General features: G+C 43.0%; 1 protein-coding gene across 17 annotated transcripts in view; it reads left to right on the top strand.

Moving 5' to 3' along the window:
• CELF1 (CUGBP Elav-like family member 1) overlaps positions 1-19,363 on the top strand; it is a 66,588-nt gene that overhangs the window by 25,891 nt on the left and 21,334 nt on the right. For 12 of the 17 annotated variants that reach the window (XM_061153546.1, XM_061153536.1, XM_061153415.1 and 9 more), the window contains one exon: positions 11,624-11,775. The exons of 2 other annotated variants lie outside the window; for them this stretch is intronic. In XM_061153546.1, the coding sequence (XP_061009529.1) occupies positions 11,705-11,775 (71 nt within the window). In that variant the 5' untranslated portion in view covers positions 11,624-11,704. Of the gene's footprint in view, positions 1-6,478; positions 6,520-11,623; positions 11,776-19,363 lie in introns of those variants that run through there. 3 more of the 17 variants (XM_061153555.1, XM_061153527.1, XM_061153424.1) reach the window with 2 other exon arrangements.

The raw sequence follows: 19,363 nt of genomic DNA, 5'->3' as shown, positions 1-19,363 counted from the left end.
GGAGAATGGCTGAGCCCTGGGACCAGGTGCTCCGGCAGTGGCGCAGTCCCCGAGGCCCTCTCTCCTCGGTGCCCCCACTTCTCACACGCGGCGGGGACCCTGTGCTGCCTCTGACTGCTGGGTCTTTGGAGGTGGAAGCCACTTGGGGCTTCCCTGGTGGCTCAGATGGTGAAGAGGCCAGCAGGGAAGTATTTAACATTGTATCACTGGAGCATTGGGTTCAAACTAAAAAGACACATGGAAGAGTTAGCAGTTCTGCCTAGAGGAGGCTGCATGGAAGCTTGGCCACCACGTGTGAGTTGCTGCCGCTCCATCAGGCAGTTTTGTTGGCCAGGACTGACCGTGCTGCCAAGGAGACAGGAGGAGCTGAAGGCAGAATGAGATTCTTATTCACTGCCCCCACCCTCCCCAAACAGAGAGCTGGATGGGGAGGAGAGAGCGAGTACTCATGGGGATTTGAGAATTACTTAGAGATAGAGGTATTTGGGGAGGAAGTATGAAGAGTTTGTTTTTTTTTTTTAATGTATTTTGCATTTCCTGTCTGCCTCATCAGAGCACCTCCGAAATGGAATGGAGGTGAACTCTTGTTTCCATGTGTATGTAATCATGTGGAAAGATCATGTGACTCAACAGGAGATGAGCTGGCAGATCAGGGCAAGATAGAACAAAGCCCAGCTCACCACCATTCAAACTTTTTTTTTTTTTTTGGCCCCGTTCTATTTTGTGGACCACTTTTTTGTAACAAGTTTCAGAAGACTTAATCATTACGTTGGCTTTGTCAGATAGGTGTTATATTTATTGATTTCTACATACAGATGATGTTGGCAGTCAGGCTTTATACCACTTCTGACTCTTAATTCTTTTTTTTTTTTTTTTTTTTAATTTTATTTATTTATTTGGCTGCTCTGGGTCTTAGTTGTAGCATGTGGGATCTAGCTCCCTGACCAGGGGTCGAACCTGGGCCTCCTGCACTGGGAGCTCAGAGTCTTAGCCACTGGACCACCAGGGAAGTCCCTGACTCTTAATTCTTAAATATGGGCTGCTCACAAGAAAATGTTTATCACTTTTTTTTTTTTAAAGTGTTGCTATATTGCATAACAGTGTTAACACTCCTGAACTGTATACTCAGAAATGGTTAGATGGTAAATTCTTGGTTTTGTGTGACCCTGCTGTACCTCACAGCATGTGGGATCATTGTGTCCTGACCAGGGATTGAACCCACAACCCTATGCCTTGGAAAGTCCCCGTGCATGTAGTTTTTTTAATTTTTTCTTTTTTTTTCAAGCTGGAGAAAAGTTGTTTCTAAAGAAAAGATGAGCATGCTGGCCAGTGGTGAAGGAGATGAGGTTGAGATCTGTTTATAAACCCCCCTAGGGTCAAGGAGAGGACGCGCATAGATGACTCAGTCAGTAGAGAATCAGAAGCCCCAGACTGAGTCTGAACATGGAGGTAGTAGCCACAGAGCAAGTATCATAAGGCGGGGAAATGGTTTTTATACGCCCCACAGAGAGGGCGTCAAGTTTTATCCCTGCTGACCAAGACAGGCCAGAACTAGGCCTGAGGCAGTGCAGGACCCAAGCTGTTTAACATGAAACAGTTTACTTTGTGGAAGGAGATGCTCTGGGAATGAGGAGAGTGACAGGGGGATTTATTTGGTTTTTCAGTGCATCTGTTTAAGTTACCTAATCACCTCTATTTTACAGATGAGCAAAACAGTTAATGGTTAAATAGTTTCTCAGTCTTGGGTCCATCTATTTGTTGCTGAGTTCTTTTACACATTTTTTTTCATTGAATGCTCAGATCATTGAGATAGATTCTGCTCACTATTAGCTGTGATATGTGTGTTGAGGATCCTGGATTAGGATCTGGTGGCAACTGCCATTCCCCTGCTACAGGTTCCTGAGGAAAACAGATAAAGCGGCCAATCCAGGCAAACGCCGCTGGATTTAGCACTAATCCCTGGTGGAGTTTTGCATCAGGAAGAGCTTGGTTAGGTAGGACAGCTTCCAGAGTTGATCCTTTTATCTGGTTATTTGGCTTTCTAGGGTGTGGGAGTGGAAGAACATGCAGTTTTCCAAAGCAGTAAGCCCAACCTTCTTACTGAACCAGCCACATAACGGGAGGAGAAAGAAAGACATGAGTGCATTGCACGCAGTCTAAAAAGTAACACGTTTTTTAAAGGAGCACAGTTTTCGTAAGTCATTCCTATTTGTTTCCTCTTCCAGTTAGAGATTTGTACAGTGACTTGGTTATATTCTGGGCATCCATTTGGTTTCTTTTGAGGGGGGCATATAGTTAAGTCCTCTTTTACAGGTGAGGAAACTGACCGTTAAGAGATGTTAATGAACTTGATCAGAGTCACATGTCTCCTGAGTAACAGGAAGTTTTCACTAGCCCCAGTCAAATCTTTCAGGACCATTGAGATTTTGGACGTTTACCTACTTAGAAGATTTGCCTTAGAAAAATGGTCAGATTTGGCTTTATGGAGCACAGCATTTAAGCAGTCTTTTCTGTGGTTTGTGTACAGGATCTTCCTTATAGACAACTTTTAATCTGATGTTCTGCAGGACCCAGACTTCCACTTACTAGAGTGAAGGAGAGGTTCTGGAAAAGATGGGACTTGGAGAAGAAAATTTATGATGTGCTTCAGTGTATCTGTCAGGCTTTCAATCAAGGGTCCAACTGCCTATCTTTATAGTCCGTCCAGCTCCTTCATTGCCTGGATTCCTGTGGTCTTGAGCGTTACTTCATTTCTTTGTGCCTCGTCTTGTCTGTAAGTGGAGATAGAATAGGCAGGAGGATTAAGTATTTAAAGAACCAAAAGCACCACATGGTATACAGTAAATACCCACAACATGTTAACTTTTGTAATTGCAGCCTCTTGTAAATGACTGGACATTTTCCCCTGCTTTTTGGTGTACAGGTTTTAAATATAGATCCCATCCGTTTGAGGATGCACACACTTAATACCATTGATGGCATCTTAAATGCCTTAATTTGTAATAACCTGTTAGATTCAAAGAGAAAAATCTGTTCAAGAAACTATTCATCTCAAAGCTGGACATAAAATTGGTGAATTATCTGTTGTTTTGAATTATCCAGGCCTGCTTTCAAATTTCCCAGGAGACCTAGGGGTACCGTGAGGGCCAGAATAGGCAAACAGGTAGGATCTGCCTTGCCTCTGTCTGTCTTCCACCTGAACAGCTTCACCTTTATGTTTATGGGAAAAGCACTTCATTTAAAAGCATTTCAGAAACCTCTCATCTGGATCATTGTTCCGTTCTTCTCTAGCTCCCTGCTTTATTATTAACACATTAATAATGTCCAGGTATTGTTAAGAACACTTGCTAACAGTGGTTAGTCAGTGAGTCACGCTGACGAGGCTGGAGTCATAGCTTTAGGCTTCATGTAGGTCTGAGCGTCGCTGTGCCTGTTACCAGCCTCTGTATCTGGAGTTTGCTTCCGTGCACACGATGTGTGAGCTGTTGGTGGTGATTGAGTCAGTTGACTCTATCTTCCTTTGAAGGACTGTGTTTTGTTATTCACCATGCAGGCCAGCAGAAAACTCTGAGAAATAAGGTTCATTACCTTGCCTACAGCATGGGAGGTGTGTAGGAGATCTGAGACCTTTCCTATCAGATCTCCTTGTGAGAGGAGATACTGTTCATTCACTCTTGCATCCTTGAAACATGTCAAGATCATATAAAAGTTCCAAGATATATTCCAAAACCAAATATAAATTCTTTCCAGGTTGTGTGTTGTGGGGTAAGTACTTTGCCTTTCAGAGAGCTCGGCACCACCGACGTGCAAGGCACGGCTATAGTTCTGGAGCCGCTGTGCTCTGACCGTCTGACTGTCACAAGCAGACGGTCCTGCTCGCATCCTCGGGGCTGCCTTGCCCCATCCGTGTCTGTCGCCCCTCACCCCAACCCCAGCCACCTGTTTGGTGCCCCTTTTCTCCCTAACTCCTCGTTTTTACTCATCTTTGAAACCACTTCTGTGCCTCCACACATGGTGGTTAAGAGCATGAAGATGATGTTAATAGAAACAGACTTTGTGGAGCCCCAGGGAAGTATAGAACAAGGGTAGTTCAGGCTTCCTCACAGCTTGCAATGCATTTTGTTTGGTTCCCTACGGAAATGAAAGATGTAGAAAATTCAACCCTAGGGACTTTTCTGGTGGTCCAGTGGCCAGGACTCCATGCTCCCAGTGCAGGGGCCCGAGTTCAATCCCTGGTCGGGAAAAACTAGATTCCACATGCCACAACTAAGACCCAGCACAGCCAGATAAGTACATAAATACTCAAAGGAAGAAAGAAAAAGTGTCAGTTAAAAAAAATCCCTCAAACCTAAAGCTTTTAATTTCCATGTAGCTTTCCTCTCTCCCCAGAGTGTTTCCGGTTTTTTTTTTTTTCCCCACAGACAAGGCAACCGAATGTGAGAAAAGTAAAACTGGAATGACAGAGGTTTTTAAAGAAAACACCTTCTTGTGTTATTAATCTTCCCACTGTCCTCCTTCAAGTGACTAGGGCCTATGTGGAGGAAGACAGCCTGTCCTTTCTTTGGTCTGCCTAAGTTTTCTTTAAAAAGTCTTTGGGTGACTTAGTAGGATGATTAATCTACTTATGTGTGTGTTTTTTAAATGAATAATTCGTTTTATTTTTCTCTGCTATGCAACTAGGGTGTTCTTAGTCCCCGCAGGGCTGCCGTTTTCTCTGGGACCTTGCTGTGTGTCCCTCCTACTTTAATATGATTGCTCCTCCTTAACAACCCCAGCCTGCATTTTGCTCTCGTATCTTGGAGGTTCCCCAGCCAGCATGCAGTGTGAGTCTGGACTCACAGGGTCACACACAGTAGTGCTTCTCAGCTTTTCCGTGCAATATACTGGGAAACATGACTCCTTGGTATTTTATTTGCCCTTGATATCTTCCAGAATAAAACTAACAAGTAGACATTTAACTTGTTCTCTGCTGTCTTAACAAGCACTCCAGAGCACGCTCAAGACACACTGTCCCTATACAAGTTTGTGCAGCCTGGATGGGCACATTTCTCAAGAGAGAGAGACTGTGGGCTCTGAAATTAGGATTCTTCATGTATTCAGTAGATCATTTTAGCCTCTGAATTCCTAGAGTAGTCCCCACCTTGGAATGGCCATAATTATATAGGATTGAATGAGGTGTTATGAACTTAGAAATAGTAAGTTCCTTTCCTCTTAATAACTGCTGATGATGTAGGCAGGTCCAAGAGAGTGCTTTTAGTGTGTGTGTGTCATAGTGTAAACTTTGCATTAAAATGGTTGGAAGCGTCATTACTCATTAGCAAAATTGGAGCCTGGTTAAGTCTGAATGAAGCGTCAGTTGAGTATTCATGCACCCATTTTATGCCAGTCAAGAAATGTCTCTGTGTTCAAAGAGGGTAGGTAGAGTGCAGTGTCTGCTGGTGAGTTCTGGTTCCGGCTTTGTCTTTCAGAATTCTTAACACTTCCCAGTGTAGACTTGGTGACTTCCTGCAGTTCTCTGTCGGTAGCCAGGGCCAGACAGGGGTGCAGCTGGCAGCAGCTGTAGATGGGCTTCTGTAGGAACTTGGGCAACTTTTATAGCATCAGTCTTCACTTGAAAGATGTTCAATATGTTTAAAAATGAAATAGATCAGTGTTTTGGTTCCTCTGTTTGCTTTTACCTTCAGTTAACTTCCCCATCTTCTGATTTTTTTGTTTGTTTGTTTCAGTGGTTCACCACCGTCCTGGGGCCATCAGTATTCGTTTACAAGGCGGGAACTGCGGGTTGCTTTTGAAGAGTTTTATACCTAGGACCAGCCTATTCAGGACGATTGCTTTGGGGAAATAGCATGGCTTCTTCACATTAATAATACGATCTTTAACTGCTCAGGGCTTACCTTTCTGGCTCAGCTGGTAAAGAATTCACCTGCTATGCGAGAGACCTGGGTTCAGTCCCTGGGTTGGGAAGATCCCCTAGAGAAGGGAAAGGCTGCCCACTCCAGTATTCCGGCCTGGAGGATTCCATGGACCGTGTATTCCCTGGGGTCACAAAGAGTCTGACAGGACTGAGCGACTTTCACTTTTAACTGCTGAAAGGATTATACAGCCTTTAGCTTTATGGTAGTTTCCCACCCAAGAGCAGATGCTAAAAATGATTGTTTTGGTGACCTCAATGTGCTGTAGTTCAGTCTCATAAATTCTAGTCATTGATTTGCTGTTTGTTGTGACATTTTTGGGTAAGCATCTTTTTAATAAACCTTTGAGTAGTTTAGTTCTCCTTTTTTTAACTTGCTGGTGTTCTTAAACTAACTTTGAGGCATTAATGTAATTTTGTATTGTGTACTTTAAAATGGGGAGAGGGAGAGTTTGTTTATCTTCAGTCTCGGTGACAAAGGGGCTTTTGTTTGACAAGAAGCTATGTATCTGGAGTTACATGAAGTATAGGCATGGTCCACTTATTTTTCTTTCCTTGGTTTTTTAGAGTGAAGACACTAGTCCAGAGAGGGAGGTGGAAAGCTACAGGTATGGGCTAACTGCTGGATGGTTGTGCTCTGTGGTTATCTTTTTAACCTTCCTTCTTGCATGAGGCCTGTTTTGCAGATGTGAAAAGATTGCCTTCAGAAAGGTGATGGCTTTTTTCTACATTTTGGGATTAAATTTCCTATTCCTGGGAGGCTAGATTTTTTTTTCCCTCTTTCCCAACTTTCTCCTTAGCTGTTTACCAAGGTAAGGTTATCTCCCATCTGAACTAGCTGCTGCCTAGTTCAAATAGTTGGAGCTGGGCAGGGGAGTGGAGAAGGAGTGGGGAGAAGGGGAGGGCATGTGTGTATATGTGTGTATATCTACACACAACAGCTGCCTGGCTGGCTTCCTTTCCCCTTTCTACTTCATAGTCGGAAAACGATTAGTTGCTCAGTTGTGTCCGAGTCTTTGCAGCCCCATCAGCTGTAACCTGCCAGGCTCCTCTGTCCGTGGAGTTCTCCAGCAAGAATACTGGAGTGGATTGCCATTCCCATCTCCAGGGGATCTTCTCGACCCAGAGATGGAACCTGGATCTCCTGTGTTGCAGGCAGATTCCTTACCATCCGAGCCACCTCATAGTTGGAAGACCCTAAAAGTGAAAAAGTGAAGTTGCTCAGTCGTGTCTGACTCTTTGCGATCCCATGGACTGTAACCTACCAGGCTCCTCTGTCCATGAAATTTTCCAGGGAAGAGTACTGGAGTAGGTTGCCATTTCTTTCTCCAGGGGATCTTCCTGACCGAGAGATTGAACCTGGGTCTTCTGCGTTGTGGACAGACGCTTTACCGTCTGAGCCACGGTTTTACCGTCTGAGCCACGGTTTTACCGTCTAAGCCATGGTGGCTTATTGGGAGACCCTAAGTAAACTAGAACAAAGATGAGGATAGAACTTAGTCAGTTTCACAAAGATGATAGGACCCTCTTGGAACCAGAATTTGTTCAACATACTGGTTTTTAAATCAGCACTGGAACCTAAGTAAAGCTTCAACTTACAGTATATTGTTATCAAAACAGTTACACTTAAATTCCAGAACTAGTTGGGGACCTGAAAATATGACCTGATTTGAAGGGTGGTCAGTTTGACAGGATGATTTATTTGGTCAGGTTTGTCCCAGAAACTCCATGGACGTTTCTGAGCTTACACTTTTGCTGAGAGAACTAAGCATAGAAGAATGTCTTTCTGCTCGGACTTTGATACTGATTGGGGAGGAGATAGGTGATTAAAGATAGGGAGAGGAAATGGAAAACTTTTAGATTTCAAAAAAGGTAACTTTTCCTCCCTTCAGTCTTGTCCTGTCTTTTTAGTGTACCATAATACACATAATAATTTTACAGGCAAACAGTCTTAGACATAACAGTTATGAAACTTAGTGCTTTTGGTCTTATTGTGATTTTAGATTTGGAATAGAACTTTTTTTTTAAAACGATACTTCTATTCCTTCTTTAACCCCCCCATCCCTCTCTTCAGAATTTTTTCATTGTCTAGACTCTCATGGAAACTCAGCAAAGGTTTTCTGTTTTAAGATATGCTCAACTCTCACATGTTTGCAGAAAGTCTCCCACAAAGGGACGTGTCACAGAGATAATTAGCAATTTAGGTCTGTGTATTTTTGCATATGCAAAGTACTGGCTTGGGAGTATTAGGAGACCCACTAATGATATTAGAGGTACTAAACTTTAGAAATGAGATTCAAGTCCAGAAAGATTTTAGGCTAAATTTCAAGTTGTTCTAGTTGGTTATTTCCAAGTAGTATCAGTTCGTTGCTTCTCAGGGGATACCCAGTCCACTTCACTGTGTTAGGTTATGACTTTTCCCTGGATTTTTGCACTTTTCCTTAAATAGACTAATGATGGAGTTTTTTAATGACATAGGCTCTTTTTTATAATTTAGTAGTAGGTTCTCATTTTCTCTATGCTCATATAACCAGACTTCACATTTTTGCCTTTTAAAACACATTTAGATTATTGAGATGGAAGTATAAAATCCCTTCACCTGTCTTTGAACTCCCTGGTTACATCAGTCAAGATCGATAGCCTGACATTTGCACTTTCCACATGGGCTTTTTCGCTTAACTGTACTTTGCTCTTTCCTTTGACAAATCAAATGCTGTGACTCTAGCATTTCTGTTTTCTCATCCAGCTTTTAGGCTGTTTATTCCCTTCTGATACTCTAAATGCAGGGTGTGCCGCTCTTTCGAGGTGTCCCGTATCCCCTGGTAGTATCCACAGGGTTTTATAGGAACACAGGGCAGGGCACCTGAGGGATTCAGGAAGGTTTTCTAGGAGAGATGATGTGTGTGTGCGCTGTGTCCGACTCCACGACCCCATGGACTGTAGCCCGCCAGGCTCCTCTGTCCATGGGATTCTCCAGGCAGGAATAGTGGGGTGGGTTGCCATTGCCTTGTCCAGGGGATCTTCCCAACCCAGGGATCGAAATCACATCTTCTACCCGTGTCTCCTGCGTTGGCAGGTGGATTCTTTACCACTGAGCCACCTGGGAAAGCCCCAGTATCTTATCCTCTGATCATTTTTAATGATTTGGGTTCTTACTGTGGGAACAGACTGATTGTTCCTACCCTCACATAATCAAGCTTTGAATTACTGCCCTTAGGAAAAAAGAGAATATTCAAGGCAAAGAAAACTGAGACAGCCAACTAGGGGACGAAGAGGAAACCATGAGTGTAAATTCACAGACATGTGGTTAAAAGGAGATTGAGGGAAGGTTAGGGCCTTCTGTTGCAGTGGACCCTGGATTTTAGTCCTAGACTGTGTTTCTGATTAAGAACTTTTAAACAACTGCTTACGGATAGTGTGCTGTGAATAACTTTTAATTCTCCTTTTTAATTTCCCTCTAACAGCTGCATTTTTGTATTTCCATAATTGTTTTTATCATCACTTTGTAACCCTTTTCTAAAATGGAGTGACTTGTGATTAATTTCTGTTCTTTCTTTTCCCACAAGCATGTTGAATTTAATTATACCAAGATAATTCTTGTGACCTGCTTAAAGAGAATCCCCCCTCCCCCCACGTAATAACATTTCCACCTTGTAGGTTTTTAAAACATTGCAGCCTTATCCATCATAAAATGAATTTTAAAATATAACAACCTTTGACTTAGTAAAAATTACTGTAAGGAGTACACATCCTCTCATACACCGAGCAGTACTCTCGTTATAGTTGTGATTCTGATTAAAATAGAGATGGAGTTAGGAGTCATGCATTTTTGGTGAATAATAAAAGCATAGCAACCAGTGGACTTTCTGAAAACTTGATTCATTTTTAAAGAAACCCTTGAACTAGAAAATCTAACTTGGTTGTTAGCCGACCTCACACAGTTACTCCTTGGTCAGGTGCCTCCCTACAGGAAGAGGCGTGTGGTCGGCCCCAGCGCTCACGAACAAGGACCAGACTGGCCAGTCGCTCAGCCAGCCCCCGCTGGGGTCGCCGTCCCCTTTCTCTCTGGCAGTCGGGGCTCGGTGCAGTCTGTCCTGGGTGCCCCTCGCAGTCTCCTCTCTGGCAGCCTCTCTCCTTCCTCTTGTAATAGGGTAGCAGAGAGCTCCTGTCCCTGCTGTCTCTACAGGGGATCGCATGGGCCAGGGTCTCTGATGAAACGGAAAAAGCAGTTACCTGCTATTTTAGTTGTAAATTTTGGGTGGTTATGTCTGGATATTGGACAGAAGACACAGTTTCTACCTTTCTCCGTTAGATGCAGACAGGTGTCAGCCATTGCTAGACAGACTAGAACATTCAGACCTGTGCCGCGACATAACTGCCTTTCCTTATTTTCTGTTTTAACGTCATTCTGTATCTTTAGCTCATTTGTTTACCTCTTTACGTAACTTCTTTTTTTTTCAAAGTTCCCTGTATTGTGATCTGAGCTTGAGTGAAGTGAAACCTTTGAGGTAAGGCAACCCTAATGGTAAAAATGGAAAGAAGTCCTGTGAAATTCGGGAGCCTTCAGAGATAGTTTTAGAGTCACTGCCTAAATATTGAAATGCCACCATTTGTTGTTTGGAGGGATGTGGAGCTAAATTGAGAATGAGAGGACCACATCTGCCTTGACTGCTAAGTATATCTATCTCTGCTGCTCACCCATAATAGAATTTTTATGTGCACATTCATTAATCTTGGTTTTAGGAACAGTTTAAAAGAGGGCAGACTGTGAAGAGACTTAGTCTACATTCCTCTCTTCTTTAAGTGTTTATTTTTTTTCATTATTATCACTGTGGTGGCTTTTGTTTGTTTTTCTTTTGTTTTTTGTTTCTCTGCTACTGCTAAGTCACTTCATACTGAATAAACAGTGTTTCTTAGTACTCTGTCAAGGGGCGGAATATACTATTTTTATTTTTTGTCTTTTAAATTTTCTGGCAAATTAAGATGCAGAGTTACTAAAGTTGTTTTGCCTTGTGCTCCCTAAATGAATGCCACTGCAACAGCGATTTTTAAAGCCCTTCACTGCGATAAAGACCATCAAGAAAGCAAAGTTGGTCCAGTGCAGGTGGTAATATAAGAGCAATATGTTTCTGGTGGCCGGTTCTTCAGCCACCTTGCCTCTGGCCTGCTTCTAATGGATGGTCTGAACCATTCCTCCTTAAATGACTCGTCTGAGGTTAGTTTGAAACCCAAACAGTGCGTTCATTGCTGTCTTTGGCACATGGAAAATAAGTTCAGACCAAGGCCAACGACTCAGTTCTTTCTAAAAACATTTTCCGACTACATGACGTGAACCTCCCCCCGACCCCTTTCTTTTGCTCCAGGTAGTTTCCCGCTTTGGGGGGTTCCTCCGAAACTGATGGGCAGGGAGGAGTTTGGAAGATGTGAAGCAAGTTTGTGTTTCTTCTGCTCTGTCAGCCGCTGCTCTCTTCATGGGTCTGACACTCTATTTATCTGACAGTGCACTTAGTACTGCTTCGCCAGGGAAAATCGCACAGAACCAGCCCGGCATCAGCACTTCCATTGTGTGCGGGGCTGAGCCGCCCTCCACAGCGCACGTCCCGGGCTAATCCCGCGCCCCCTGCCCCTTCCCCAGCCCCACCTGCTTCTGTGGCACTCACCGCCGGCCTCCCTGAGCTCCTGTTTCCACTTTGTGTCTTTTGTGGGGCCCAGGAAGCCAAAGCTGTGTGTATTTGTGGATCAGACAAGTGCAGCAAGTTAATATCATTGGCTTCTGAAGGGGAGAGTGAGGTGATGGCTGCGTTTAAGTTGGATTTCCTTCCAGAAATGATGGTGGATCATTGCTCTTTGAATTCCAGTCCCGTGTAAGTATTCTTGTTGTCTAATTTTTATCATAAGTAGAGCACTTTGGCTGTTTTCTTTGTTACTTGATAAAACGAGTCCCTTTCCTTAAAAGAGGGAAGAAGAAAAATTGGGTGAGGAAGCCAAAGTCCACACTGTAGTTATTTTCTATTGCAGTCTGATTCTTTCTCACTACTGCTGACTTCCTGTAGCTGTGACTAAGTTTTGTACATAAGGATGCATTTGATACATGACCAGCTCAACATCAGCTCAGGTGTGTTGGGCTCTGATTCCTTTAGCGTAGTGTTCCTATCTGATAGATTCTAAGGTATTTTTTTAAACCTTAGATTTATTGCTTTGGGTTGGGTATACAACTTCAGATAATCTTTCGGGAAGCTATTTATTTATTTGTATGTTTTATTTCTAATGATCAAATTTTTAGACTCATATCACAGACTTACGTAGCTAGGGTGTATTTAGCAGTGTATACAGAACACTGTATTGATGTGTAAACTAACCCTGACTCTTGACCCTCCCTGTCCCCCCAACTAATTGAAAATGCAATACAATATATGTGATTTTGGGGGACATCAGATGTGCCCCACCCCAAGGGGGGCAAACTGAATTAATCTTGATTGGCAAATTGCCTAAATAAATTTTGAACGTAAAAAGTGAGAAGCCTAATCAGTTTGCGTTATTGTTCACCGTTTTATGCAACTAAAATGCCAGTCTGGCTCTGAGTTGTACCTGTAGGTAGCCTGAATTCTGGGGTATGTATTAAAGAACACACTTCTAATCCTTGATTTCAGTTACTGTAACCAGGCTTTAGAGTACCTTGGAACCTAAGTGAAAGAGACTTAAGTCATTCAAAGCCAAGAATAGAAAATGGTAGAATATAGAATACTCCCTAGATCACAGGGGGTAGTGCAAGTCTTTGACATTAGGCCTCCATGTGCAGATCAGTTTGCCTTGGGATTCAGTGTAACAAGCGTGGTGATAGCAGATTCTCAGTGGTTCTTTGTGGAATAGTTTTGGGGCCCTCAAACAGAGTTGGCTTGCTCATTTGAAATGGATCCTGTACCTTCTCTGTAGTCTCCAAAATAATGGTAATTTAGAAGTGTCTTTTTATGAGAGTTCTCTTTACTGCTAAAATAAAACCTTAGCAGTAGATTATAGGTGAAATCACAGTGAATGCCATCATAAAAAATTATAATAAAAATATTCCCACATACTGGATAGATGATCCCTAAAATTAGGCCTGAATTGTCTTTCATTGTAACACTTTCTGTCTATGCATTACCATTGCCTAGTGGTTCGATACAATATTTTTCCTCAGCCTGTTTTCTCATCTTTTAGTAGGTCGGCCTAATTCAGTAGCCCATGAAATTTGGGTCATGGACCACTATGTGAAAGGCACCTGGACTTAAAAATGCAGGTGCTCCACACATACCCAGTATCTCTCCTGCTAGAATGGGCTCAGGGGTCTGTTTTAATGGTGTCCCATGTGGGTTATATACACTGAGGTATGAAAACTAATAGAATAAGTACAGTGCCCATCCTGAGGAGAAGTAACCAGGGAGTACTCTATTCTATTACTATTTTTTTCCAAGAGCATTTGCTTTTGTTTTAATCATCCATCTTCACAAAAAGTTTGTGAGGTTAATTGGGCATAGGCTATGGCCCCTATTTTACAGATGAGAAACCCAGCTGAGAGAGGCTATGACTGACTTGACTGAGGACAGTTAGTATCAACCTTGGGCCTAAAATGCAAGTTTGATGGTGCCTCTTTATTTTCTGCCTGCTGGACTTGGCTTCCTCAGGTGTCATTAAGCAGTTGCCATCAGCTCTTCTCATGACTGCAAGTCCTCTGGCCCACTCCCAGGGGCACCACACGTCCAAGCCACAGAATGGGAAGAAAGTTCTAGAGAATGGTGGGTGCTTGTCACCTCTTGGATTCTCTCTCTCTTTTTTTAATATTTATTTATTTGACTGCACCAGGTCTCAGTTGTGGCACGAAGGATCTTCAGGCTTTGATGCAGCATGTGAACCTTCAGTTGCAGCATGTGGGCTCTAGTTCCTGGGTCAGGGATCAAACCCAGGCCCCCTGCATAGGAACCTCGGAGTCTTAGCCGCTAGACCAGCAGGGAAGTCCCACCTCTTGGATTCTCAACCCTTCTTTTCACTCATATTGCTCTAGCAGAAGACTTGATATCACTAGTTTTCTCTCTGAAGTGATACTGCCTGGGAATACGACCTAGCAATGTATCTGTTCCAAAATTTCAAATTATAACAAACAAAAATTGCTGGAGGAGCTGTGGAAGGGCTGAGGGACCCGCTCCCTAGCTCCCTTTCTTGTTTATGGTAACAGGTGTGGCAGATACTTACTCTGTATAATACAGCAACAGGGGAAGCTGACGAGCACTTGGCTTGGGCCCTGGGACAGAGGTGTTCTCTAGGCTGGGGTCATATTTCAGCCCTGACCTCTTAGCTTCTCTGTTGTTTAAGGGGGCACTGATGTGTTTCTCTGATCTTTATGACTGTACCCTGGATGTCCCTTGAGTTCTGTGTACCTAGTCTCGTTCCCCCTAGAGAGCAGCTGGCAAGCAACTTAGGCCAATGTCGCCGGGTCCTCTCCAACCTGATGTTTTGTGCCCATTGTGAGCCGGAGGACCAGTGTCTGGAGATTGGGATGTAGCCAGGTGTTTATGCCTGCTGGGGAGGTAGAGGGATTAGTAAGCATGTGAAAGTTTTCTGTTTGTATGGTGAACAAATGGAGGTCAACAGGTAATAAGGGGAGAGGGAAAAAACAGTAATTAAAGATTTTGGAAATGATTTTTTAACAGTTGTGAAGGTAGTATTTGCCAGCTTGTTTGGCTACAAGGAACAGATTCCACTCAAGCTAGTATATGTGAAAGGCTTTTCCTGTAAGGACACAGTGGGCTGGACTATCATATAATCAGGAACTCTACTGCTCAAGGACTCGAAAACTCCAGCTTTTTGACCCAGGGCACACACTCAGCTTTCTGCATGTGCTTCTGCTGTTCACCTACTGGACAGATTTGGTTGCAGCATGACTTGGCTTTGCCATTGCCCTTCCAGGATGTCTTGACACTGCCCCCCCACCCCCCACCCCCCGATATAATTAACACAACACAAAGTTTACCCTTTTAAAGCGCACAGTATCAGTGATTTTTTAATTTGTTTTTTTGCTATATCCATAAAGTTCTGTGATTATTACCACTAATAAGAGCATTTTCATCACCTCCAAAAGAAATCCTGTCCTCTTTAGTGATCATTCCCTCCCTTTCTCCCCACCTCTAATTCCCATTCCCAGGCAACCACTAACCTACTTTCTGTCTCCATGGGCTTGCCTATTTGTTTCACAGATGTAGAATCACACAATATGTCACTTTTTGTGATTGACTTCTTTTACTTACCTTAATGTTTTCAAGCTTCAGCTGTATTGTTGACTCCCATTATCTCTTGCCACCACCCTTTCATCTTAGCTTAGCTCAAGCTATGCTGAGTTGCAGCTTTTCCTCTTGCAACTTCATCACCGACTGCCTGGTTGTCGGTGGGTTCTAGGTTCTGTAGAGCAGTCCTGGGCAGTAGAACTTCCCGTGATGTTAGAAATGTTCTTCTGAGTAGTCCTTGCTGGTCCAGTACTTAGGACTCCAGGCTTTCACTCCTGAGTCCCTGGGTTCAATCCCTGGTCAGGGAACTAAGATCCTGCAAGCCGCATGGCATGTCCCCCAAAAAATTTAAAAAAAAATCTTCTGTCTCTGATATCCTGTGTAGTCGACACTAGTCATATGTGGCTAGTGCAAATTGAGAAACTGGATTTTTAAATTTAAATAGTAACATGTGGCTAGTGGCTGTTGTCTTGCTCAGGGTAGCTATAGAAGGTCTTGATTAGCCAGGCCAATCTTTCTGTTTTAAGCATAGGTCACAGTCTTAGGTTTCTAGACAGCCATTGCATCATCTTGTTGAGTTAAGATCCACCTCCTGGTCTAGTCATGGGGGCCAAGGGATGGGGAAAAAAGTAGAATAGAACATTAACTCTGCCCTCTGAGCTGGGCCTGGAGCTGGGAAGTTTTGATAGGAAAAGGTGAAGACAGGGGTTAAGAGTTTTGAGTGGAAGTGTATTTTGACGATATAACTCTTCGTTTCCCTGCCCCTGTCTCTTCCAAATTGGTTGTTCCCCTTTCCTGTGGCGGGTTCCATCGGGAATCAGGTAGACAACACAGCCTCTTGTCCTGATCCCTCCTAGTTTCTCATTCCTAATGACTTCGCCAGTTGCTGCCAGAGCCAGAAACATAGAAAGAAGTGGATACCATGCCTCTTTGCTGAAACACTGGCTGCCTTCTCGCCTCCCTTCTTCTCCTGCTGCAGGCCTGCTTTTCCTCTCTCCCACCCCCCTCCCCAGGCAGCACTCCACTGATGGGTAGCACTTCCTCAGAAGATGAGGAGGAGTTTCCATGGACCTGCCTCTTAGGAATGACAGCGATGGTATAGGTACTTCTCCAGGGGGTTTGTTGAACTCATTGATTCCTGAATGAATGTAATAAATATGTTTAATTTATAATCACTGACTCTGAGGAGCTCTCCATCAATGGGCAGATGAGACACAAGTTTGAGAATGTATTTAATGATGGGCAGAGGAAATGCCATACCTGGATACTATGGGATCCTTGACGTGTCACACTGGTAGTCTTGTCCCCAGGTGACTTTTTTATGTAGTGGTTACTTCTTGAGGACAAGGTGCATACCAGAAGTATGTGTGGAAGGTTGAGAACGGAAGAGCATTGTTGATCATGTCTTCAGACACAGTAACAGTTGATGAGGAAGTTTGTGACTGCTTACTACATACACATGTGGTTGCTTTTCTCTTTTTTTTTCTCTAGCTGATATTGGCACTTATATTTCTAATTGTATTTTCATGTGCTCCAAAGAAAGACCCCATGTTTTCCTTATTCACTGATGCATACCATATCTTGAGCTTCCCTTGTAGCTCAGTCGGTAAAGAATCTTCCTGCAGTGCAGGAGACCTGGGTTCGATCCCTGGGTCGGAAAGATGCCCTGGAGAAGGAAATGGCAACCCACTCCAGTGTTCTTGCCTGGAGAATCCCATGGACGGAGGAGTCTGGTAGGTTCCCAGTCCATGGGGTTGCAAGAGTCGGACACGACTTAGCAACTGAAGCACCACTACCGTACCACATCTAACACAGTGCTTGCACTGTATAAAGAAGAGCTCAGTAGTAATTGGAGGAAGAAATCAGTCAGTGAGTACTCCAGTTGAATGATGTCCACTGCATCTTGAGTGCGGCCTGATCATTTGCTGTGCTCTAGAAGTGCTTCTCAAACTGGTGAAGGACCATGTCCCATCCCTCCCTCCACCCAGCCTGTAAAATACAATAAGATAATGTCATAGAAAAATAAAATAATGAGGTAAAGGCTTGCATTTTGCATATATTTTTAATATTCAGTTAGCCATCTGTAAAATTATGGAGTGTGATTCCTGTAAAAGTTTCTAATGGTTAAGTTTAAAGATTGCTCCAGTTCTTGGGGGAGTCTTCTGGTTCTCGAATAGGTATACTCCGGGGACAGGGTGATTCAGGCAGTAGGTGGACATGAAGGAATGAGAGGGACTTGGAGAGTAAAGAGAAAAAGGAAAGGCACTTGTGTGGAATGCTGAGTCTCCACTGAACTTTTGGATAAAGCACAAATCATATAGATTGACTACATTTATGCTTTTGCGCTAAAAAGCGATGTAGAAAATTTAGAAGTGGTACATGAACACAGAAGGAAGGGAGAAACTGAGAGTGGTTGCCTCCAGTGTAATACAAACTAATGAGCCCCTGCCTCTTCAGAAATAGCTGTCTGCTTCTTTATAGTCAAAACATTCTAAGCACCATTAATTTGGGTGCTATGTTAACCCTCCCTAGGATAGAAATATGATGAAAAATTAGCAACATTTTAATAAAATATTAAAACTGGTAATTAAAGTTGTGGAGCATGGGTGGTAGGAAGTGATACCCATTTTTTCACTAGTCATAGGACTTTTAAAAAAATTCATGATAAAATGATTTCTGTTAGATCATTGGGGTTAGGCGTGTAGAAGTAGCTATGTTATATGTTTGCAGCAACTTGCCAAACGGGGTTTTAAATTAATAAGGGAAAACCAATAAAACAGTGTATTCCAAAATGCTTAAAAGGTGGGGGGGGGGGTGGGGGGAGGCGGGGAGTAGGTTGATCCTGTGACAGTCAAACAGTCTTAGGAGAGAATACCTGCTCTTTGGTCTGTGAGCCCTTTGTGCACAGCGTTGGTTTTTATCAAGTTTAGTTGCTTAAATGGGGGGATTGTTCAGAACAAGAAATTCTTCCCACCCTGCATCTGGGTAATTACTTTGAACCAGGCACCAGTGCCACGTGTGACTATAAGAATACGAAGTGAAGCGATGTCTGCCCTCAAGGAGCTCTCAGTCTTGTTGGGAGAGGTAGGTGGAGCCAGAGCATGCTAAAAGGTGTTCAGTCCTGTAATCAAGTTGGAAATTTAGTGCTGTTTGAGTCTTGATGGAATTGACTAGTTAACCTGGGGAAGAGTATGGGGAACCTTCATAGACAAAGCAACAGGATTGGTTTATATGATGTTTGTCTTACAGTTTTTGATGTTTAGTACCTAGACATGAAAATAGCCCTGTATTCGGTTACAAGAGATGTAGGAACTAGAGGATGAACTACTAGATTCAGCATTCTCAAGGATTTTCAAATGCTAGTCAAAAGGTAGCAGTGGTGACAAAACTCACTGTTTTTCTTTTAAAGAAAAGTGGTGTTTTATTTGGGGTTGAACATTAGAATACGTGAAAGAAAGAAAAACATATTTGAACATAATGATGTAATTTCTGGATTTAGCAGACACTGAAAAAAGTTAAACGTGCTGACTATTTGGAATTTAAGTTGTTACTAGTTTGGATAAATACTCAGAATAAGATTGTGAAAAGGTGGTAGAAGGACTTTGATTCATTCTGAGTGGAAACATTTAATAGTGTAGGAGTTTCCCCCATGGTTCTTGACAGACAGACAGAACCGAGGGGAGTGCACTGCCTGACAGAAGGAAGGCCTTTAAGTAGGGGTATTACAGATTTGGTGTGATCAAACTGGAGGAATTTGTGGACACTATAACAGTTAGAGTTGGTAAGGGAATTAACTGGTAAAATCTTGGAGAAATAGCAGCAAATCAGATTACTTAGAAACAGAAGACCCTAGAATGATGACATCATTGTTTATATAACAATCATTTGTGAAAGTTTAAGAGGTTTTATTTTGTTTTGATTGGAGGGCCTCACTCAAGAGTACCAGGATTATGCGTGAGACAGCAGCAACCAAAGATTAATGTTCTAGTCGGTTCTTAGGCCTTGGAAGTCCTGTGCTTCTGTTCTGACATCTACTGAGAGAAAACTTTTCACCCATCATCGTGTAGATTGAGAATCCTGAAACCTACCCATAAGCAGTAGTCTTTTGTGATTTTGTGGACATTTTATAAAGTGTTATTAGCTCTACTTAAAAATGATTAAAGCTTTCTTTAGGAACTTTACCTCTTAAGTTCTTCTG

This window comes from Dama dama, chromosome 1 (assembly GCF_033118175.1).
Source record: "Dama dama isolate Ldn47 chromosome 1, ASM3311817v1, whole genome shotgun sequence".
Lineage (NCBI taxonomy): Eukaryota > Metazoa > Chordata > Mammalia > Artiodactyla > Cervidae > Dama > Dama dama.
Note: the sequence above shows the minus strand (reverse complement) of the source record. Positions and strands in the feature narration are given on the sequence as shown.